The 24,614-nt window shown below is 44.6% G+C and overlaps 1 protein-coding gene across 3 annotated transcripts in view; it reads right to left on the bottom strand.

Moving 5' to 3' along the window:
• MTMR2 (myotubularin related protein 2) overlaps positions 1–24,614 on the bottom strand; it is a 59,989-nt gene that overhangs the window by 17,533 nt on the left and 17,842 nt on the right. Inside the window, exons 2-7 of one of the 3 annotated variants that reach the window (XM_014966095.1) lie at positions 14,413–14,533; positions 13,309–13,384; positions 9,975–10,069; positions 9,683–9,793; positions 5,731–5,832; positions 4,958–5,041 (exon numbers count right to left, since the gene is read on the bottom strand). In XM_014966095.1, the coding sequence (XP_014821581.1) occupies positions 4,958–5,041; positions 5,731–5,832; positions 9,683–9,793; positions 9,975–10,069; positions 13,309–13,354 (438 nt within the window). In that variant the 5' untranslated portion in view covers positions 13,355–13,384; positions 14,413–14,533. Of the gene's footprint in view, positions 1–4,957; positions 5,042–5,730; positions 5,833–6,576; positions 6,679–9,682; positions 9,794–9,974; positions 10,070–13,308; positions 13,385–14,412; positions 14,534–24,614 lie in introns of all 3 variants that reach the window. The other 2 variants (XM_014966094.1, XM_014966096.1) reach the window with 2 other exon arrangements.

The raw sequence follows: 24,614 nt of genomic DNA, 5'->3' as shown, positions 1-24,614 counted from the left end.
TGGTATAAAATCCAAAAGAAAAAACTGTGAGTCTATTAGGCAGTCACTGGGTGATGGCCAACAGCTGGGCCATCTGTGTGCTGGTGTTGATGTTACCAGTGGAAGACAGCAACAACCAGCCAACGCAGGGAGGTGCATGTGCTACTGCCTGGGCAGGAAAGTCTCTTCAGGTGCCTTTTCTGGGGGGGTGAGCACTAATGTTCAGCCTAGTAGCTAGTCAAGTCCCTGCCTTCTTTATTGTGCAATTGCTTTATTCTTTCACAGAATCACAGAATGATACAGGGTTGGAAGGGACCTCTGGAGATCTTCTAGCCCAACCCCCTGACAAAGCAGGTCCACCTAGAACAGGTTGCAGAGGAACATGTCCAGGCAGGTTTTGAATGTCTCCAGAGAAGGACACTCCACCACCTCCCTGGGCAGCCTATTCCAGGGCTCTGCCACCCTCAAAGTGAAGACATTCCTCCTCATCTTTAGATGGAACTTCTTATATTCAAGTTTGTGCCCATTTCCTCTTGTTCTGTCACTGGGCACCACTGAAAAAAGACTGGCCCCATCCTCTTGACACCCACCTTTTAAGCATTTAAAAGCATTGATCAGATCACCCCCCTGCCTTCTCTAGACTAAAAAGACCCAAGTCCCTCAGTCTCTCTTCATAAGGGAGATGCTCCAGGCCCCAAACCATCTTTGTAGCCTCTGCTGTATCCTCTCCAGTAGTTCCCTGTCCTTCTTGAACTGGGGAGGCCAGAACTGGACACAGTGCTCCAGATGGTGCCTCACTAAGGCAGAGCAGAGGGTCAGGATAACTTCCCTCAACCTGTCAGCCACACTCTTCTTGATGCACCCCAGGATGCCACTGGCCTTCTTGGCCACAAGGGCACATTCAATCAGCATACATCCTGCTGGCAGAGTGTCTTCATGCATGGCTAAAGACGCTCAAACACACTCACTCAAAAGAATCATAGAATGGGTAGAGTTGGAAGATCATTGAGTTCCAACCCCCCACTATGGGCAGGGACACCTCCCACTACACCAGGTTAACTAACCTCACTAGCATAAACAGGACCTCAGTTAAACCCTGGGACATTTAATGATTCAACTCTCATTTTACTCCCTCGAGTTACGCCCAACAATCCCCTGCAGGATGCTGTTCCCATGCCCTCCCTTTCCCACTCTGCCTGTATACTAATGCTGGGCATGTCATTTATCCTCAAAACAGGTCAGCCCCTCTTCTGAATTATTATTTTTTGTATGCTTTCTCTGCAAGCAGCAACCACAGCCCTATACTGTGGCTCCCTGGTACATATGACCAGAGCATAGGATTAGACGAGCATGATTTCTGTAGGGAAACACCGCACATTTCCAGCTTCACAATCCCCTGTAATATTTTCCAAATGCTCCCCACCTTGTTAAGGAAAATGAAAGCTTTAAGTTACTCCAAAGACATCTCAAGGCCTTTTGGTTTCAACTGAGTCTTATTCACTTCACCATTCTGTTTTATACTCTGCCAGCCCGTGTGTAATAAAAATCAGGGAGCAATTTCAGTTTTAAATTTCATTTGCCACATGTGATTCCATTTATGGACTAAATCCCAAACCTCTCTGAGTTCCTTTTGTTCTCTACAGGTTGTTTATTACTCCCCATAGTTTTACACAATCACAGATTTTTTAATAAGTTACATATTTCCATCCTTCCCAAGAACAGAGAAGTCAGGCGTTTACGGAATATCTTCCCTAATTGCTACAATCTCCATCGTATCAACACGCTTACGTTAATCTAAAAAAAAGAATTATAATAAATAAATCATACCACGTGCACACTTGCCATGTACACCGGCGTAGGCACAGAACCTACCATGAATACTACTCTAAAAGTCTTTTCTGGATACCTAGTAGTTGGCTTCTGCTTTTGGTCCACCCTGCTCTCCCAAAGTCCCTGCTCCCAGAGGGAAATGACTGACCCGGTCTACGATACATCAAATGAAGGCCTGGCCATGCTGTTGGCTGCTTATGCCCTCGGCCAGCTCTTCTCGGATAGTTTTTAACCCAATACCAAAAGGTCCTGCAGACAGTGTATATGTCCTGCTTTTCTATTTCTGATCACAATTCATACGGTCAGAGACAGGTAACCCCATTATCTGATTTGATGATGCCAGTTTTGTTTCACTGTTAACGAATCCCTGCTGCCATTTCAGGACATAACCCTGATTTACCGCAGGGTTTGTTATTGCTTTAACAGAACCTGGTTGGATTAAGAAAAAAGGCTAAGACATTCGCACAGATAAATTGAACACCCATAGTTATAAATGCTGAAATTAAATAAACAGACTGAAATACCTACATGTTTTGGAGGGGACATAAAGCTTCATACAACAGGACTTAAATCAACTCTTAATGAAAGGGATGAAATTCTCCTCCTGGCCAGGTCACAACATAAACATCTACTGCAGTAGGGTTTGCCTCTTCTTCAGCAGCTGGTGTTGGTCACTTTTGGAGATAAGCTACTGGAACAGATGGATTGTGTGATGTGGAATGGGAATGACTGTGGCCCACCATGGGTGAAATTCAGATAGGCTGTGGCTGCAAGAAATCCTGGTTTGCAGGGATTTTTGCAGTTACCAATGTAAGCAAAAGACTGGGGCCTTCAGCTACGGACATCAGTTCGGGTTCTTGACACAAAGGCAGTCAGGCTAAGTTTTTCCTGTCTGCTCAAAAACCACCAATAGGCAGGTGATAACAAAAGGAGCACATGCTGCAGCAATGGCTCAGCTGTGACAGGTTTTAGGTGCAGCAGCGCTGCCTCGCGTGACCAGAAACAGAGACACCACAGCCCTGAGTCCCATTTTGTTTAGAGAAAGGCCACAAAGAGCTGCAGATCACATGCATGTAAATACATGTATCTTTTTACTGTGTAACCAAGCTCCTGCCAAATTTAAGGTACAGCCAAGCACAATATTGGCTTAAGGGATTGGAGCACCTCCCTTAGGAGGAAAGGCTCAAGGAGCTGGGACTCTTTAGCCTGGACAAGCGAAGACTGAGGGGAGACCTTATTTATGTTTATAAGTATCTAAAGGGTGGGTTGAAGGATGGTGGAGCCGGACTATTTTCAGTGGTTCCCAGTGACAGGACAAGGGGCAACGGGCACAAGCTGGAACAGAGGAAGTTCCATTCAAATATGAGGAAAAACTTCTTTACAGTGAGGGTGACAGAGCCCTGGAACAGGCTGCCCAGGGAGGTTGTGGAGTCCCCTTCTCTGGAGATCTTCAAGACCCACCTGGATGCAGCCCTGAGTGATGTGCTCTGGGCAATCCTGCTTTAGCAGGGGAATTGGACTAGATGATCTCTAGAGGTCCCTTCCAACTCTGACAATTCCGTGATCCCGTGATATAAAAACTAGTATGGAGAGAAAAGCTTGAATTCTAAAACCAGATACGCCAGGATTAAGAAATTGGAATAATTTACCTTGAAATTCTCAAGGGTCACTCTTTCTTTTTTCTTCATTGTAAGAATGTCTTTTGTACTTCATCTGCCTTAACTGCAGCTTGGCAAAGTGAATGCTGTGCTTTTCAATGGAGGTTATTTTGACAGCACAGGTATTCTTCAGGCTTTACTCCGAAGTTCTCAGTCCTGTAAAGAGGCATCTTTCCTATACAGCCTGGGCTGCAGGGCCCTCCTTATAAACACCTTTCCTTAAAGTCACTACCAAGAAAGAGGTAAATTCTAAACAATTCTGGTCTTATTAGTCAAAGTCGACCACAGATACAATGTGTGTCATTGATTACAAATGACTGGAGTTTGTTTCTACCAGGATTTGAGACTGTGGTATCTCATTGCAAAACATACACTTGTTCACAATGAAGACGGCGAAGGTAAAATACATCTCACTTTCAATTAGCAGCCTAGAAGCCAGCGATCTATCTTAGGCAGCTATTTTAGGAGGGAACAAATCACCCCCAACAGTGAAGCTCTCTCTCCCCATCTGTTAATGACAGGCCTAGATAACCGATTTAGAAGGCATGCCCAGCTTTTAGAAGACTACAGCTCGGAAAATGAATCCCTTCCTTAGGTTTTGGATACCAAGAATCAGATGAACAACGAGGCTAGGACAGACATCTTGGTTTGGTTTCCTTTATGGAAAAGATACAAATAAATCTTTAAATTACATGGATGTAAATTTTTTTTAATTTTACAAAGGAAAACTGGTTTTATCCTGGCAGATCTGGATGAAACAAAAATTTGATGTGTCCAGAGCAAAACTGTCACTAAGTGCTGTTTCCTCAACTTGAGAATGACAAGAGTGATTTCATTATAAAAACAAAAATCCTCCCATCTTTTCCCCCAGGGAGGACCACTCAAATTTTTAACTGCAGTATCCTTACCTGACAGCATACCACCTCACGGTCAGTAACACCTTTGACCAGTCAGCTCTGGGCACACGACAACTCTCTGTTCCAAGCTATGGTTAATCACAACACTCTCTAGGTTGATCCCTGTGCTGATTTGCCATGAAAATGAAGGCATTCTACATTTAATTTTTTTTTTTTCTTTCCAAGTTCCTGTTTGAGATCTTACAGCAAACTGGAAACAATTAAAACTGATACAAGGAAGAGCTGAGGTGTGAAACTCAACAATGGGATGTCTGTACCCACACAACACATCCTCGGTTGCTCACTGCCAGCAGTGCCTCATGACTAAGCCAGAGCAATAGGTTTTCTTCTACCAAAGCCTAAAGTCAGCTCTCTGCAGCCTGAGTAATTCCCATCAGTGGATGCTGCTCTCTCTAAAGCTGTACTGCTGTCATCAATCTCTGCAGTGTGGAGAACAATGTCCTAACCCAGCCTGCATGACATTTGTCAGCAGGATCATTCTCCACCTCCATGTGACCTGTAATTACATTACTGCACAGAGGCTCGCTTCCGCAGAGTAGAGAGGATGAGGAAGGACACGGCAATAATACCCACCTGTCTTCTGTACTCCCAAGTGGGGTCATACACCTTCCATCCATTTTCTGGGAAAACCTCTTTGTACTCAAATGCAAAAAGTGGCTGAAAGAAAGGAAGAAAATTTAGCATTAAGAGCTAATTCAGAGCCCATTTCCAAGATGTTTGATACCTCAAATAATAACCCATGACTGTTCCTTCTTTTCTTCCTACTGCACTACTCTTCTTTTAGGGCTTTGTGAAAAAGATCAACATTCTCAGTGTAGCAGGTAATTAGTACAACAATGTACCTTCCTCTACACCTCTGATCTTGCTTGTCTATTACCTGGTACTTCATGGACAAAAGAGGTTTGTTATCAAAGAAAAGACTACTCGGGCAAGAAAGCTTTCACATATTAAAACTAGATTTTTCCAACCTGCATTTGAAGCAACAATTGCAGTGTTGTAACACAACAGATGAACTACACTGCAGAGCTGGGAGCAGTGCAGTCACCATTAGCTGTAATCCTCTGATGGATGTCACTGTGCTTTGAATATTTTCCCTCTCTTATGAGGATGTGAGTATCCTTCCACGCATGAAGGAATCCAGTCCCACAGTAGCAGACTTTCCCCATTTCTATACAATCTAAATTCCTACAGAATTCACTCTAAGACAGATTTAAAAAAAAACAGCATTTCTCCTCCTTCAACAAAATGCAGCCCACGTGAATATTGTACCAGGTAGATGGGAATAAACAAAGCAGCTTACTGTCAACTCTGTGTCTTTTGGTAATAACTGAAAAGAAAATACTTACCAGATTATTTGAAACTGGAAAAGCATATTTCATTAGGTTCTCAAATATGGATCGTCTAGTTCTCCCTTCAGGCTTATGAGCAAATCGCAAGTTTCGAATATCCTAGGAAAAAAAAAAGGAAATAAAATTGTAGATTTCCAAACCACTTCACCATCCAAAGAAACTCTGAAAATCAACATCCTAAAATCGGGCAACATCGTGATGCTCTTTCTAGTACTGCTTTAGCACTGTACTTTGAACACTGTTGCACTTGTAGCAAAGCAACTAAAGCCACCTCTTTTTAAAAGTTTTCATCTCTCAGAGCAGGAGAGAGGATGACTGGAACTGACAACTCCTCTACTTTGCACAGCAGCACAGTTTTCACAAAGAGCAGTAACCCACGACCTCCTCTCCATACTCATCTACAACATCAAATTCAATAAATAATGCATCTCTAAGATGCCAAGATTTTCCAGCCAAGCCTACAACTCAATAACCTTTACTAACCAGTCTAAAAGCCACCAGCAGGAAATGAACTACCAAGTTCAAGCACAGGAAGATGTTTTAAAAGTTTTCATCTCTCAGAGCAGGAGAGAGGATGACTGAAACTGACAACTCCTCTACTTTGCACAGTGGCACAGTTTCCACAAAGAGCAGTAACCCACGACCTCCTTTCCATACTCATCTACAACATCAAATTCAATAAATAAAGCATCTCTAAGATGCCAAGATTTTCCAGACAAGCCTACAACTCAGTAACCTTTACTAACCAGTAACGTGAATATTGTACCAGGTAGATGGGAATAAACAAAACGGCTTACTGTCAACTCTGTGTCTTTTGGTAATAACTGAAAAGAAAATACTTACCAGATTATTTGAAACTGGAAAAGCATATTTCATTAGGTTCTCAAATATGGATCGTCTAGTTCTCCCTTCAGGCTTATGAGCAAATCGCAAGTTTCGGATATCCTGGGGGAAAAAAAAGGAAATCAAATTGCAGATTTCCAAACCACTTCACCATCCAAAGAAATTCTGAAAATCAACAGTCTAAAATCAGGCCGGAAAAGCATATTTCATTAGGTTCTCAAATATGGATCGTCTAGTTCTCCCTTCAGGCTTATGAGCAAATCGCAAGTTTCGGATATCCTGGGGGAAAAAAAAGGAAATCAAATTGCAGATTTCCAAACCACTTCACCATCCAAAGAAACTCTGAAAATCAACATCCTAAAATCGGGCAACATCGTGATGCTCTTTCTAGTACTGCTTTAGTACTGTACTGTGAACACTGTTGCATTGCAGCTCTTGTTCTGGTTCACTGGTCATCTGCAGCCTCCAGCAAAGCCTGCCACAACTGCAGAGGAGCAGAGGGAGTGCACACACATGCCTGAATGGTGACATCTTGCCTCTACATGAAGTCTTCTACCTGCTGAAATTCAAGGAAAACCCCGCTCAGGCACAAGCTGTCTCTGACCAGCAGGACTCTGTGAGACAGACCTTCCAGCTCCTACCAGGCTCTCAGGCTGAGCTGTGCCTGAAGACAGCTGGGAGTGACTGCCTCACAAAGTACCCCTGCACAGCTACTGCACGTAGGGAGCCCAAGCCCAGCCAGTTTGGTCATCGTGATGCTCTTTCTAGTACTGCTTTAGCACTGTACTTTGAACACTGTTGCACTTGTAGCAAAGCAACTAAAGCCACCTCTTTTTAAAAGTTTTCATCTCTCAGAGCAGGAGAGAGGATGACTGGAACTGACAACTCCTCTACTTTGCACAGCAGCACAGTTTTCACAAAGAGCAGTAACCCACGACCTCCTCTCCATACTCATCGTTTTTTGGGGGTTTTTTTGGTTTGTTTTTTTTTTTTTTTTTTTTGTGGTTGGACTCGATGATCTCAGAGGTCCCTTCCAACCACTAAGATTCTGTGATTCTGTAAAAGCCACCAGCAGGAAATGAACTATCAAGTTCAAGCACAGGAAGATGGCCATCCAAAGAAACTCTGAAAATCAACATCCTAAAATCGGGCAACATCGTGATGCTCTTTCTAGTACTGCTTTAGCACTGTACTTTGAACACTGTTGCACTTGTAGCAAAGCAACTAAAGCCACCTCTTTTTAAAAGTTTTCATCTCTCAGAGCAGGAGAGAGGATGACTGGAACTGACAACTCCTCTACTTTGCACAGCAGCACAGTTTTCACAAAGAGCAGTAACCCACGACCTCCTCTCCATACTCATCTACAACATCAAATTCAATAAATAATGCATCTCTAAGATGCCAAGATTTTCCAGCCAAGCCTACAACTCAATAACCTTTACTAACCAGTCTAAAAGCCACCAGCAGGAAATGAACTACCAAGTTCAAGCACAGGAAGATGTTACAGCAAGTCAGAGAATGAGATAACCAGCTAAAGGCTTAACTGTCTCACAGGACTGAGATTAGGCAACTGGGTGTCAGAGAGAACATTTCAGGATGCATAAGCTGCATCTGTACTACTCTGTATTGCAAAAAACTGCTCGGCATATCCTGGGCCAAGCACGCTGGCATATACATATATGGACTCTATAGGGCTAAGACACCTATTGTGATTAGTTTGTGCTTGTGTTTCCCACCCAGGGAAGCAATGCAGTTCGCTCCAAACCCAACTCTGTGTGCTAATTAGCACACAGGCAAAATGGCTGAGCACTAGGAATCCAGATCAAAACAGGGAACAAATTAGCCTGGCAGCACAAGCACCTCCACGTTAGCCAGGGAGGATCGTGACTGCAAAGGACAAGGGAGCAGCTGGATGATTTGGTACAGATTATATCCACTGCTCTTGACTCAGCACGCCCACAGCCCGAGAGCCTGCTTAGCTTCCCAGTGCCTCAAAATCACAGCAGTGACCCGAGCAGTTTGGGATTCACTTTCATTCCTCCATCTGCCCTTGTCCAGAAAGTGGCATCCTCTCAGCCTTGAGGAGGCTCTGATGAGCTCTAAGCAGCCCAAGACCTGCAAGGTTCAGCATCCAGTTCTCCCCTCATGGCCACAGAGGGAAGCAGAGGAGCTGTGCCCTGCTGAGCAGCAGAGGTATGAACTTAGAATCATAGAATGGTTTGGGTTGGAAGGGACCTCAAAGATCATCGAGTTCCAACCCCCCTGCCATGGGCAGGGACACCTCCCACCAGAGCAGGTTGCTCAAGGCCCCATCCAGCCTGGCCTTGAACCCTTCCAGGGATGGGGCATCCACAACTTCCCTGGGCAACCTGCTCCAGTGTCTCACCACCCTCATAGTAAAAAATGTCTTCCTGATATCTAATCTGAATCTTTTTTCTTCCAATTTAAAACCATTTCCCCTTGTCCTATCATTACCCTTCCTGGCAAAGAGTCCCTCCCCAGCTCTTCTATAGGCACCGGAAACGGTGTGTTTATCTACTTTGTGGGTCTATGGTAAGTAGACACAAGGAGGCGAATTGTTAATTTTTACTGAAGTTTGCATTTCCCATGATTGGGCTCGGGAGAGGGACATATAAAATATATACTGCCTAGAAAGAACAGTCTCGAGGAGGACTGAAGGCTACTTGCCCTCATCACAAAGCACAGCAGCAGGCGGCCATCAGCTAATGACTGAGGAGGAAACATGCCCCTTTCTTGCTCTTGAAATGCGAGCGAGTCAAAGCCACCCTGTACTCCACAATGACTGGAGGCTTCCTGGGACAGCCTGGTGGGCAACCCCGAGAGCTGCATGGGTGGGATGCAGGCCCAGGTTTCCTCTTTGAAGATAAGACATCACCTAGCACAAAGCCTGAATACAGGTTTGGATCTCGTCTCAAACAAGCGGAGCTGCAGAATCCTGAAAATTGCTTTTAAAATCAGATGTTTTTTAAGTGTGTGAAGTCATACTGAGTGAAATGTTCCACAGAACTTCCTACAGTACTACAGAGAAAACCTTTAAAAATATCTGTTCCCCTTCCCCTCCTGTAAAACACAGATAATAGTTTACCTTGCACACGATCTCCAGCCCGTATGAATTCTCTCCACGACTGGAAGCACCTCCAATTTTCTCCACTCTGTTGATCACACCTAAAGATGCATCTAGGACAAAAGGAGGGTCCTGTAGACAGTTGAAATTTGTGAGTTTAAAAAGGGGAGGGGGAAAAGTTCCCAGCTCCTGCTCCCTCATGCCCGTATTCCCAAACATATAGCTGTGATTGATTCACACAGAATTACTCTCAAAGAACACCTAAGTCTAAAGATTGAACAGCCAACAAAAGCAGATGGTTTCAAAAGCTTACCCGTTCCATGCTTTTAAAATACAGTCTATAATTGGTAACAGTAAGGGTTCCTCTGATTGCTCCAGTGAAGGGGCAGATGTAAGTAACATCCTTAGCTTGAAAAAAGAGAAAAAAAATATGTTAATTTTATGGTTAATTTATGGGAGTAAAATTATGACAGCAACAATATTTGGGGGCTCTACTTTTCAGATCATGAAATGAAAACAAGCTTAATCTGGGCTTCTAGCCTAAAGCTAACATGCAAGTTTCAGTTCTGTGCAGAAGGTAAGAGTTTGGGTGTAAATTGAACTCCAGGCAAGTACCATCACCTAGAACCCTACGTTTGCACAGAACTGCTACCCCTTTAAAAAAGTATTTGTCTGCAAACCGTGTACCTTTACTGAGCAATGCACTGCCAGTGGCTGAGAACACCATGCACAAACAGAGGAGATGATTCCTGCCTGGATGTAGACATTTGAAGCTGACAACTATCTGCATAAAAGCTAAAGTTCAGCAGTAAGCTGCTCTGTGCCACCAAGGACAGGAGAAGGCAGTTCTTCTACACATGGCTTCTAGGATGCTTGGGTCCTTCAGCAGACCCTTGCACGCAGAGTCAGCCCCGGGAAGAAGGCCCTCATGCTGAAGGCCAGAGGAGCTACAGTGATTTCAAGCAGCCACACCAACTGCAGGTGATTTTAAGCCTGAAGTCAGATATCAAGTTACCCTGCAACAATTCAATTATTTTTGAGCCTGAGTGACGGTGACTCAAAACAGTCCCCTTTTAAAAAGGCCTCAAAAGTTTCTCACTTGTTCCAGCAAAAGGCAAGAGGTGCTGCTGGTTTTCCACAGCAAACACCTCCCCTAACTGCCCTTCTGTTTTACATCAATTAAAACTGCCAACATTTAAGTCGTTCCCTCCCCATCACCCAGCAGTGACCCATCACGTTTTCTGCCACTGAAGCAGTTGGCTGGCTGTGCTGTGGCAGTGGTTTATACTATCACCAACAAGTAATGACACTTCTCAAAGACAGAGATCCTTTCAGAAGGAGACCCACTGACCAGAGCTTCCAGATCCATGAACGAACCCCCTGGACCATCTTAATAACCTCAAGCCTCCAAGCCCTACGGGATCCATTTTACAAGAGGAGTGCTCACCTCCCAACCAGGTGATAGCCACCATGCACAACAGGCGTGAGGCTCCTGGGGTCTCAGGATGGGGACCTGAATTTCTTTTACCTTTATCCCATCAGATTTAGCATGGAGGGAGGGAGGGAGGGAGAAGAGACTGCCTTACTCCAGCACACTGGCAGCTCATATAACTATGTCATCCTCACGTCAGCTCTGTTTCTGCATAGTCTTCACTCTCAAGATATGGGTATGGAGAAGGATCTCTAAAAAACCAGGAGTGACTAACTCAGGGCAAAACACACAGCACAGAATTTTTGGTAAAAACTAACTAAATGAAAGATATATACACACGTGCTAGTAATTTCATTATTTATTTAAATTTACGTGCGTTTGTTGGAAGGACAATTAAACACACAAAACGCTTCTAGCCAGTTCTAATTAAACCAAGCGTTTCATTATTGGCCGATTATTAATCACTTCTTTTCAAAGACTAGTTTGACAGAGGCTTGAAAGCAGACTCATGAAGCATAATAAGGGTGAGGGCAGCTTGCCTGGTTTTTCCACTGGGGTTCCCATTATTCGAAATGTAATTTAAAATGTTTAAAAAAGAATAAAACAAAATCCACTAATAAGAAAAGTGTGCATTTACATCTGAAAGGAACCGGATTTCTGGGGAAAGAGGAAAGGTGCTAGAAAAACGTTTTCCAGGTAAAGAATCCCAGGCACGATCTCAAACACTGGCCTTGCCAGCTTGTAAGCCACATTACCTTTCACATTTGCATTTTATTAGCTTGGTTTCCTAAGGAAACAATTTTCCTTAATTACCCTGCACACATACACATGTAGCTCCACACATGGCTCGTCTGACCTTAACCCTACCAGGGCCGTATGATTTCAGCAGTCTCTATCTGATAAACAGGGATCTCCAAGGCATTAAAATGCTTCACTGTGAGAACGGATGCCAGGTATAATAAAGAGGTTGTACTAGTGCTACTACCAGGGGAAAGTCTAATAAACTCAGTCTTTGGTGGATATAACAAAATCCATATGGGAGAAAGATACTGGAAACCAGGATTTACTAATTCCCCTGCTTATGGAATTCCTGTCTTTTATAGGGCTAATCTTACCCTGGATTATTGGGTTGGCTAAAATAATTTTTCTTCCCTTCCCTGTAAAATACGAAGCGAATTACATTTGCCTTTCTTGACGCTTTTAACAGGAAATAATTATTGCTGATGAATAATAAAGATTTCCTTTTTGCTACCTTTAACTTCTTGCTGGACCAGGCAGCTGCTGTCTGTCCTACTCCAGAAGCCACCCAGTCTTACAGACTCATGTGGCTCATCCCATCCTTTGCCAACAGATAAAACACTGGTAACTCTGATCTCTTAAACCATTGCATTCTCCAGGAACCCTCCAAAATATATTCTTGCTGTCAGAGCTAACCATGCCTGGGGAGTGAAGGACAACGCCAGTCTGCAGTGCACGGTTGGAGTATGAGTTCAGAGTCCTTATGGAAGGAGTAGAGTAAAGGATTGAGCACTGAGTGGGGGGGGGGATTGCCTTTTTTGTAGTTGTTGTTGGGTGGGGTTTCTTTGCTGAGGTATTCTGAGGTTTGATGGTTTGGTTTGTTTTATTCTTAGGACCGAAGCTGCACTCTTCCATAGCATTTTAAGAGGAAAGCAACCTGTTAAACTAGTGAATGCAAAATCTTTCGCAGAAAATCACTCAAGAGGCTTACTCAAACTTTCAGACTGGAGTGCATCAGCAAACCTGATGCATGTCAGAACGTCTGGGTGAAAAAAAAAAAAAGAGAAAAAAGCCTCATTCCGGTAACACAGCAAGTTCTCTGCAACAGCACTGTACTCTCTCCTGCAGCCTGTGACAGAGATTCGACACACAATTATGCTGTGTCATCTTCAGAAGTTTCCCTGTAGCAAGCACAATCTGAAACAGCCGATCCATGTCCTTTCCAGAGGCAGCAAATACAAGCTGTACAACCTGCCTCATCACTCATGCTAAGGTACCTTGTATTTACTCCATGCTAAGAGGGTCATACAGTTACCTTTGATTGCATGATGCACAATAACTTAATTAATGAACCAGCCTAATCATGGTTCTCAAAACATCAGCAATTTGCTGTTGCTGGTCAATGACCACCAAGATATTTTGCTCTATGGATATTCTATTTGGTCAGCAAATAATAAGGAATTTCCTCTTGACATACCCATGTCTTTAATGGTTTCTCCCGGTAGCAAGGGTGGCTCTTCCATCTCAGCCAATTTATTAGCCTCTCTCAGGACCTAGGCAAAACACAAAGGTAGAAAAAGAAATTCATTAGGTTTTCATAAACCAAGAAGCTTACACTTACCTGCAATGGGTCAACAATATCAAGGACAACAAGTATTCAAAGATCTGGAGGTACTGCCTAGTGTCTCAGCCTCTGAAAGGCCAACACAAAGCACGTGAAGACCTCGGAGCAGTCCTTGAACATACCACTGGGCTAAGCAGAAGCATTTAAAGCGAGGATGTCTGCGATGGAGAAGCTGTGCAAAGCAGGCTGTGTGCTTCGGCAGCACCCTCCCCAGGTGCCTTTCACCCCCCAACCTTCTCCCCAACCCATCATCATGAGCCAAACTCTCTGTCCACATCGTTACACACAGAACCAAAGGGATGGGTCCCTTTCCCAGCTGAAGTGATCAACTGTTACCACAATGTTAGCAACTATTAAGTAGAGCAATTTTTAGTTTACACTGAGGATAGTTAAAAGGGACACCTTGTCACACCACTGTCTTCAGTGAGGGTCCAACAACTGCACAAATCCTGATTTGGCTCCAGAGTAGTGACTGGTTACAAAGGCTACATTTTGATAGGCATGTATTGGAGTTACAGTTTCAATTTTATTTTTGGCTGCCAAATGACCCCTCCTCCACTTTCCCTCGGAATAAAGTTATACCACAGGACATTACGTTTCACATATATGATTGCATTTACACAAGTTTTTCACGAGAAGAGCTGGTACCAGGAGCAGGTGGACATTTGAGGAAAGCAGTGCTGTAACTATGGAAGCATAACCTCACGTGTAAACCTATGGTCAGACCTCGGGGAGAAGAGTGTACATAAATAACCAAGACAAAGGCTAAGTCTGTGTGGCCAAATGCAGGTGGATTTAATCTGACTGCCCGTGCCTGGAACCGGCCAAATGACCACAACCACAGCAGCACAACAGCTGCTCGACCAAACAACACAGAGAGCAGGTTAGTTGGTCCACGCTCTGCCTCATGCTGTAGCAACCACAAGACTTTGAGTTTAAAGCTGGCGTCATTCCCACCTGGTGAAGACAGGCACAGAGAGCTCATGTCAGCTCACAAATGATGTGCAGGCTCGCCCAAAAACGTTTTCTTTATCTTAATGTGAGGGAAGGATTGTTTTAATTTGATATCAGGAAATCCCTGCAAAGAAAATACAAAGACATGACCTAAAGTGGCACTCTAGAACCTGACACGTCTGTGGTCAACTTTCATGTAGGTTCAAGCCAAAAGGAGAGCCTCAGGGAAGAAAAATTCTCTAAACTATGCAAAAAAAATGAAAACAAAATCCAAAGAAACCCCACGCCACAACAAAAGCACGTTCCGGCTTTTTCACACAACAGATTGATGTATAGATGAAAAGATTAACAAGATCAAAGCTTTCTTGAGAACAAGATGTACGTTTTAAAAAATGCATTCAAAAGACTCCAACAAAAAAAAGTAAAATAATAAAAGCAAGCACAGTCCTGGCTTCCTAAAAGGAACCTCACAAGTGCACCCACTTAGGCCAGCTCTGACCAGGGAGGCTGTCAGAGCAGCTGGACTGGGGTCTACAGGGTGGGTACAGGGAGGTCACCAGTGACAGAGCTCACCCTGGCAGCACTGAATTTGCAGGAAAGTTTCTCCTCCCCCATGTCAGCAACCAGTAAAAACCAGGTTTTCCTGGTATAACTAGCAGAAGCCTATGCTGAGGACTTCTTGTCAGCACAGCTGTGTTGGCCAAAGATCACACATCCCATCAAAGCCCTGACTGATGGCCTCCCCGCCCAAAGCCTGTGATGTAGACCCGCTCTCAACTCCCGTGTGTCAATTTTTGTGCTTGAGCAACAGCCTTGAAATTAGCAGGATAACATCTGGATTAGGATAAATGAGATGGAGGCTTCTGGCTCATTAGCCCCTAAGTGGTAGTCGCCTTTGCAGCCTTTTATCTTGGAACGACATTAGTAAAAACACACCCTGCGTTCAGGACACACGATCACAACTCCTTTGAGAAGGTCCCTACCCCGAACCGGCAGCAGCTGCTGCTGGGATCACTTTGGTCAACAGCTGGACTCGCTGCTCTCCTGCAGATGTCAGCGGGAGCACGCCCAGCGGTAAACATTTGGAGGACTGGGCTATATCTTAAGCCAAACTAAATATGAGGTAAGATACATAGACAGCATTCGGTGTGACAAACAGCCACCACGACCACTAACCAGGTGGGCAGTGCTCAGGTGGGTTTTAAACACTGTACGGCAGGTGGGGAGAGACGAGACAAGCAGCAGGAAAGACAAAGACCTCCATGTCAACACCATTCTGCTAAAGACAAGGTTGAAAGCTTTTTCAGTTTAAAAACTGGCTCTTCTAAGACTAATAAAATCCATCTGCTCACTCGCACTCTCTGAAATGTGGAGCCCCCAGGGTCAGAGGAAAGGATTGGCAATCCAAACCTGTGCTCACTTCAACACAGGGGAGCGGATGGATGGCCTCCTGGAAGCACAGCACTTCAAGGTCAACAGCTTCTGCCCCATTGCCTCCCCTCCCCTCTCTTTTTTTTTTTTTTTTGGTTGTTGTACAGAGTTGAGGACTAAACCGTCATTTTCCCCATCCCCCAGCTGATCTCAGCCACAGGACCTACCTCAGGTAACGCAGCACCAACCTCCTTCAGGAGGATCCCCCCCCCCTCTCTTTTTTTTTTTTTTTTGGTTGTTGTACAGAGTTGAGGACTAAACCGTCATTTTCCCCATCCCCCAGCTGATCTCAGCCACAGGACCTACCTCAGGTAACGCAGCACCAACCTCCTTCAGGAGGATTTCAAAGTCGGTGCAAGCACATCACCCCTGGTTAAGAGTCACCCGTCCCAAGAGGCTGGGACAGACGTGGTCAGGAAGCCCAGGACAAACACTTCCCCGGTGTGCAGCACCTGCCCAGCTCTAGACCTTGGATGAACCTTCCTAGTTGGAATGTGAACACTTGAAACCCATCCCGGGACAAACTGAGAAACGAAGGGTAGGCATTTTCCTGAAATAGACCTCCATCGATGGCTCCTTGGAATTGATTCGGGGAAATGTAATCTGTGTGCTGCTGAGGATGCAGGCAGCAGGCACAGGAGAAGACATCTGGGACAGCACTAAAGGACAGGGGGGGTGGCAGGAGGGAGGAAAAGCGGGTGGATAAGGAAAGAGGAGTTCTGGAAACAGATCAAGGCTGAAGAATGGATGGGACAATGGACATGGAGCTCTAGGAGGTCAATAACACCAGAGACGGACCCTCTGCCCCGTATATGACTAGGGAAATGACATGCAAAGCCCCTCCATCTTACAGCCATCCTCCCCTTCCCCGCTCAAATCCAAAAATGGCTCACTAAACTGCCAGAAAAAAAATCTTTTTTTGTACATTAGCCTATATTCAAGACTCCAAAAATAACACTCCTGGGCCCGGATTTAGCCCTCTGCAAATCCTGCAACACCAAATTAAGAGCTCCAGTGAGGCAAGGAAGGATGCAGGGGAGGCCAGGGACACGGCTGCGGCAGCCTGGCTACAGGACAGCGAGGGCTGGCTACTGATGCACTAACGCTATTGAGGCTGGTACCATCTACGTCTGGGACTGAAATGTTTCACTTCAGTGCCTCAGGTTTTTAAACTGTTCAGTGGGGAAAAAAGAGAGCTTTGACATGTGCAATGAAGGTGGCAGCCAGAGCTGGGCAGAATCAGCACTATTTAGGAATAGGACCACGCTGATGCAGAGCCACACACCGGCTGTATCCGTCACAAACATCACTAAGAGTTTCTGTAAGACACAAATAGAGCCACCAAAAATCGGCAGACTATGCTTTGCCTCTAAGCCAAACAAGGTCTTTGTTATCTTTTCCCCACAAAAACCATTATGGTAACTGAATCTCCAGGGAATGAAGAGTTTAGTTACACACCAGAATAACTTTTACTTCTCTCTTTAATGAGTAACACAATCTACCCATTCCACCCGTTAGCAGCTCTCCCTCGAGATCAAACAGCTCTCTGGGACGCGGAGCTTGGGAGAACCTCAGCACCTAAACACAAGTCCCGCCTCAGCTCAGAGAGGGTGTGAGGACTTCATGCCACCACCTACCTTTGTTCTCTGCTCAAGCAGCGACTTGGCAGAACAAACCCACGCTTGCTACATTTAACAACCACTTCTCTTACTCCAGGATCCCACCTTGTGTGAGCTCCAGCCCACTCACCCGTGGCTGAAGGTGCAGAGCTCTCTCAGGCTGTCCCACCCATAGCACCCAAGGCAGGAAAACCCCAATGCTTTCTTGTTGACACAACCTCCAGACCTCAGTAAGAGAGATCACCTCCTTTGCTTGCATGTCTGGGGTCAGGGAAAGAGGGTTTAGATCCTGCTAAGAAGGTCAGACTGCTCCCCGGCTCATCCCTTACCTCTTCACACTGCGATTGAGGATGCTGCAGCTCTGCCAAGCCTCTCCAGCCACGTGTTCACGCCGCCTCCCAACACGGCAGGCAGCGTGCAACTCCACAAATCCCTCTCCCAACTGATATCCCCGCACGACTCGCACACCCAGCTCTTCCCCAGCAGCCACAGCCCGCTCAGGGCGGTACGGAGAGACAATGGGCTGTGAAAACCCAACTACAGCATCTCGGAGGTCTGCGCATGACTGACCGCTGCTCCAGAAGGACCTGTGAGGGCACATGAAACTCTGTATCCAGGTTTTGCTTTTGCCTGTGAACACAACAACTGGTATGTTTTCCTCTTGTGCTGCCCGAGAGGCCTTTGCCTTCCAGCGGAGCTCCACAGCCAGGATGACAACACAGGTCCTGTGCTGGTGGAGGCCGAGCCAGCATAGAATCATAGAATGGTTTGGGTTGGAAGGGACCTGAAAGATCATCTAGTTCCAACCCCCCTGCCATGGGCAGGGACACCTCCCACCAGACCAGGTTGCTCAAGGCCACATCCAGCCTGGCCTTGAACACTTCCAGGGATGGGGCATCCACAACTTCCCTGGGCAACCTGTTCCAGTGTCTCACCACCCTCATAGTAAAAAATTCCTTCCATTGCCTCCTCCCACCCAACCTGCCAGCGCTGGAATTGCTCCCGTACCTACGTCAGTCAAGATCCCAGGGGGAGCTCAGTGGCTATTTTAATGGTCATTTTTCCATAACCTGGGTCATTTTGCCAGGACTGGTTTGAGGCATGACAACACCAGCAACTCAAGGGGTGTAGACCCAAGGCGAGGGAGGCAGAGCAGCCAGACTCACCAGGGACAGGACCTGTGTCCCTGGATACTGACACCTGCACAAGCCTCCAGGTAACAAAGACACTTTAAGAGAGCACCTGTGGTCCCTCCTAGCCATTTTCCAGTTATTCTCTTCCACTTTCTCCTAAATATTTGAGTCCTCAAACTCACAGACAAAGGTCAGATGTTTTTGGCTTCATGCAACTTAAGGGGAGACTACACGCTCGTGTTCCGAATTGCTGTGTCTTCCCAAGGCTGCAGAGATTCTGCTATCCCAAATCACAATCAAAATGAACAAAAAGAATCTTTTTTGGCTTAGACAAAATTAAAATGTACCCTTTTTGTGATTTTTCTTTTCCCCCTCTGAGTTAATCTCTCCTTGGTAACCTCCTACACGCTCCAAATCATTTTGCACATTTTTGAAAGATCTGTTGTGCATAAAGCCACAGTGCTGGTGGGACATGTCTGACCCGACATTGTGACCACCTTGTTCCTGCATTATTCTTTTCCCCAAAAACACGTCTGCCCCATCTATTGAAAAGACAAGCTCTCCAGGCTGGGAGCTGCTTTTGTTCCGGCTTCACAGCCCTCCTCTGTGTTTCCTACAGCAGGAAGCCGGTATCTTAACTGGTCCCTTGACAAAAACGTACATAACCTGTCTGTACAGACAAAGATTTTATAGACACACACACACACAGTGTCCCTTTGCATCTGCATCCCCTGAACTCACAGGTTTGACACATCTGCCTCACAAGCACGCACTGGTGGGATATACCCCGCGGGGACAAGAATGTGTGTGTTGCACATGTGCATGTGCAAGAATATACACATAGAATCAGCAGATTTTAAAAATATGTAGCTTTTCATATTACGAGTAAAATATGGATTTGAAACTCAACAGCCAAGTGAAGGGTTTAATTGGAAAGTATCTGTCTGACAGTCCATTAAAATGTGGAGTATCTAGAAATATTCTGCTTGTAGTTAACATATCTAAACTTTCAGTCTTTTTTCCAGTCTTTTTTCAGTGATGCCCAGTGACAGGACAAGATGAAATAGGCACAAACTTAGACATGAGAATTTCCATCTAAACATGAAGAGTAACATCTTCACTTTGAGGGTGGCAGAGCCCTGGAACAGGCTGCCCAAGGAGGTGGTGGAGTCTCCTTCTCTGGAGACATTCAAAACCTGCCTGGAGATGTTCCTGTGCAACCTGCTCTAGGTGGCCCTGCTTTATCAGGGGGGTTGGACTAGATGATCTCCAGAGGTCCCTTCCAATCCCATATCATTCTGTGATTCTGTGATTCCTCCCTCCGCACTCTTTTTTTTAAATGTATGCCTTTCAAGGACTGGCACAGGATTAAATGCCCTCCTGAATCAGCACTCCTGCCGCTCTGCAGGCAGGGTAGTCAATAAACTGCAGAAATATCCATTTCATCTAAAATTGGTGATCTACATCTGCGCTAGTCAACCCAGGCGCTCTCTACAGCCAGTGGCAAGCAGGAGACCTAGGAGGGCTGCCTTTAGGATGAATGCCTTTCTTCCCACCGAAGGCTGAGAACTGGGGTGAGGAACTCCAACGCCGATTTGGCAGGGCAAATCCCATCTCCAGTGCTTCTCTGCGGTCAGTGCAGCAGTGCCTCCTCGTTACCAAAGGCAGGCCTCTGCTTTGTTTATAACCATATGCTAACTAAAATGTTGTTTGCTTCCTACTAACCTCCTCACTGTGTGAGAAAACAGTTAATTACTCAGCTTCTTACTGTGTGAGAAAATAGTTAGTCACCGAGCCAATAGTGATAAGGTTGGGATAAGAAGAAGTAGTTAATCATTTGAAGGTTCTCTCATATGTCAGAGTATCTGCTCCTACACCAATTAGGACAGAGCTCTGGCTACTTCAAGGAACATCCTTATCATCCTCAACAAAGTTGGCAAACTTACAGTAAACTTTTACTCTCCTGAGATGACTCAATACCTTAAAAGGAAAACATTGAGGAAGGGTATCCTTACCCAAACGACCACCGAGGAGCTCAGGCCTGCACAGAAGTGTTTTGCAAACACTGCAAAATTTAATACACACGTGCAAAAAGGCTGTTTGGTCATCCTAATGAATAGGTAAGCCTAGGTGGAGTTACGTATTAGGTAGGCACAATAATGAGAATCTTTTGTGTATAAATAATGGATGCATGTCCTCGTTAAGGTGTGCTGGATTTGTGGATTTCCATCTAGCACCTGGTGTCAAATACAGCAAAATCTCCTCTCTAAACTGTTTCTGGTTTCAAGAGCTTTTGTTTCAGGGAGCATCCCAGACATCCCAAGTAATCATAATCTGTACTTTGCAGAGAGGTCCAAACTTACTCAGTGCAGAGAGGCAGCAGGAGATGAGCCAGGTCAGATCTAAAAATTGCATGAACTTCATTAAAACAGGCAAAGCTTGTAGGACAAGTCTTGTTAGTTGAGTTACCAGAGACAGCTTTTCGGTCAGAGCTGGCTCCTTTCTGCTGTCTCAGGCAACCACACGAGGGAAGTCAGCCTTTCTGCAGAGGCTTAGCGACAAGATTGTTTTTACATACTTGATTATTTTTTTGCACAGAATCATAGAATGGTTAGAGTTGGAAGGGACCTTAAAGATCATCAAGTTCCAACTGCCCTGCCATGGGCAGGGACACCTCCCACTAGAGCAGGTTGCTCAAAGCTCCATCCAGCCTCGCGTCGAACACTTCCAGGGATGGGGCATCCACAGCTTCTCTGGGCAACCTCTGCTAGCGTCTCACCAACCTCAGAGCAAAGATTTTCTTCTTAATATCTCATCTAAATCTTCCGTCTTTCAGTGTAAAACCATTACCCCTCATCCTATCGCTACACTCCCTGATAAAGAGTCCCTCCCCATCTCTCCTGTAGGCCCCCTTTTATGTGCTGGAATTATTTGCTTTGTAAATCAAAAGCAAAACACACACACACACTTCCATAACCAATTATTTTCTCCTTTCAAATGCCTTTTGGTGGTCTCAGACCATGTTCACCTATTCCTTCCCCTGAACTGCCCTCCCACTCCATCCCTTTCCTCTTTCATGGCTGTCGCCGTAAAAGTCAATGAACAAAGGCCAGTGCCACTATGGCAGGTGCATCAGACCTATCATTACCACAATGATGGCGTAAAAACACTCTGAAACAAAAAGAAAAAAGCAGATACAGAAGATCTTTCCACTCAGAAAAAATAGAAAAGAAAACAGAGGTCTAATTCTGTCCAGCTGACATCAACAGAGGCTGCAGAACTGACACAAATACGTTCAGAATCAGGACATGTATGCTTATTTAGGATAATTTTTCGTTGGTACATTGGTTGCTTTTCTAAATGCAACATTTCTTACACCAGGAAAAAGAGCACATTTTTTCCAGCATTCTGCTGCTAAGATGCTTCTGTCTCCTCAAAGCTCAAATAGAAGGACCCTAAAACAGTAGCTGTGCTTATGTGACAAATCCCCCCATAGACTGCAAACACTCTACTACTTTGGAGAGACTTCCAGCTGTCATTTATGGCTATTTCAAGTGTACTTTGAGAATATTTATGTGCTATGTATCCTACTGAAAATGCAATACAACATAAATCAAGCAAGTAAATGGACTTTGTTGATTATTTTTGAATCATTAAGAATACACAGCAGAACGACTACAGGAAAGAACAGCACTACCTCTGCACAACAGAGGCACGGGGACTTTTCTGAGGGTTATGACCAGATGGGTTGAAAAACTGTGTTAGAGATGCTCAGGCCAGCAAGTTATTAATTGCAGGGAAACATTGTGTGTCTTATTCTTTTGGGATATTAGAAGTTCATAGGGGAAAAGACAAAAAAAACATGGACACATGGATCATTTCAGGATAGTACACAGAGAATCAAATATACTATACAAAGACCACATCAAGCACATTCAGCTCCTAAAAGAGCACTCAGCCAAAGAAGGCTTCCTAGTATGGTTAAAAAACAACACAAGAGGTATTTAAGTCATCAATAAAATGTTCTCACAACAGACCATCTATTACAGTGCTCTACTGACAACAGTCACATACAACGTATGCTGTAACTGCCTTTAACTGTGCCTTCCTGACCTGACTGAAAAAACAAATCACAAATTACCTACCATATAAATTTTGAGAAAACGTAAAAAGGCTTGAGAAATCACTTGCTTACTTACCACTGTCTTGAAAATCGTTAAAAAGAAGCTGAAGGTTAGTGCATTTATAAAAAAAAAAAATACAGTCACCAGGTTGATATAAAGGGACTCCTCTGCAGGAGGAAGGAGCCACCGTGCAGGGTTTACCAGGAGTTTTCTGCTTTGGGTTTTAAAACGGTGTGCTTCTCCACTCAGCCCCGAGTGTCCAGTGCTGAAAACAGCCTCTCTGGGCTGGTGAATCTCCTGGGCCCTCGCTGCACAAGTACAAGGCAAGGCTCAGAAGCTCAAAGGAACACATTGTTGAGGACCACTCGTTCAGCCACGGCTGGCTTGTCTCTTCAAGTTTGTATGGCTTGGTGCCTCAAGACAATTCTCTCATTAGGCTCCGACAGAAAGTCGTCATTGACTCAACACAGCAACGCTCCCTGGCACAGAAGGTTGCAGATATTATCGATTCAGACAAGTCCAACATTTTTTAATACAGAACCTTCTTCAGTGACAGGGGTTCCACATACGTCTCAAACGACAACGGCTCTGTTCTCCACTGACCACTCAACAAACTTTGTACAGCACATTAGCTTGACTCTATCCTTTCTTTATTTTTACAGTATTTTGTTTAGCAGACAACTTCTATGGGAAAATAGATTAAAATTCTCAAGGAAAGCATTAAACTATCAGTGAAGTTCATATAATCAGTTTTAAGTAACAGAAAAACACTCTGACCACATAGAGAGTTATAAATTCTACCAACTAAAAAAAGTCACAGAAAACTGTACCTGTTACCAGGAATTTCACATTGGAGTTTAGAAGACAAGGATTCAAGATATAAGTAATTATATATATTTACCATCATACAGAGGGGGACCAAAGATGTTTAACTCAGTGCAAAAACTTCTCCAGAAAATCAAATCTTGGCAGGTAGTACATGCAGTCACGAATCTGCGTGCTCCTTCTAAATACCATGCTTGTTCATTCCTGCCTGATTTGTGCTTCAATCTGCAAAACTGTAACTATAGGGAGGAACAAAAGGGGGAAAAAGAAACACCTCTTACCCAGTTTTATTCAGCAAAGCAGAATTCTCGCACTTTGTAGCTAGGAGAAATACAGCAGTTGACTAGGAAGAGCTGAAAATATTTTTGAGAAACATATGAAGGCCATTTGCTTGTTCTCCTTAGTTTTCCATTCCTAATAGATGGCAACCATAACTGCTTCCAGAGATTTCTTTCACTGTACATTACTTCATATTCAAACATTCAGGTACCTCTATATAAGAAAAATTAGCAACGCTTGCTGTCTTTGCTCTCTTCTAACTAGAAAAGCACTTAGGGAGTATTACTTCCATGTAAAGGAGACAGAAAACTGCCTGCATCTGGCTTTTCCTCCCCATCTAATTTGCATGAAATCAATATTTTGCAACCCAGAGGTTGGCTACTCTGTGTTTCTGTTTCCTCGAGAGGGGGGAGGTGCAGAAAAGGACTTACTGGGGAGAGGTGCAAGGAGGGGACCAAGATTTTCCATCTCTTAGGACAGTTTAAAAAGAAAAAGATTGTCATTCTCATGAAATATATAACATTTACAGTGATGGGAACTGGAGTCCTAGAAAAATATGGCAACAGCAGGGGCTGAATTCCAGTCACTCACGGGGCTGTCCTGGAATGACCACGCTTACAGACAAGAGCATCATTCATTCTCCAGACCCAGTCCTTTGTGCCTTTGTTCATCAACAGCTTAAAGTTCCAAAGAAGAAAGGAAGCCCGTGTCCCACAGACACACACACGCAACTCTAAAGGCCAAAATCAGAACCTTGAGATAGTTAAAATATTTTTCCCCATAGGATTTTCCTA

Source organism: Calidris pugnax, unplaced genomic scaffold (assembly GCF_001431845.1).
Source record: "Calidris pugnax isolate Ruff unplaced genomic scaffold, ASM143184v1 scaffold20, whole genome shotgun sequence".
In the NCBI taxonomy this organism is placed as follows: Eukaryota; Metazoa; Chordata; class Aves; order Charadriiformes; family Scolopacidae; genus Calidris; species Calidris pugnax.
The sequence above is the reverse complement of the archived record's forward strand: the minus strand, read 5'-3'. Positions and strand labels throughout refer to the sequence as shown.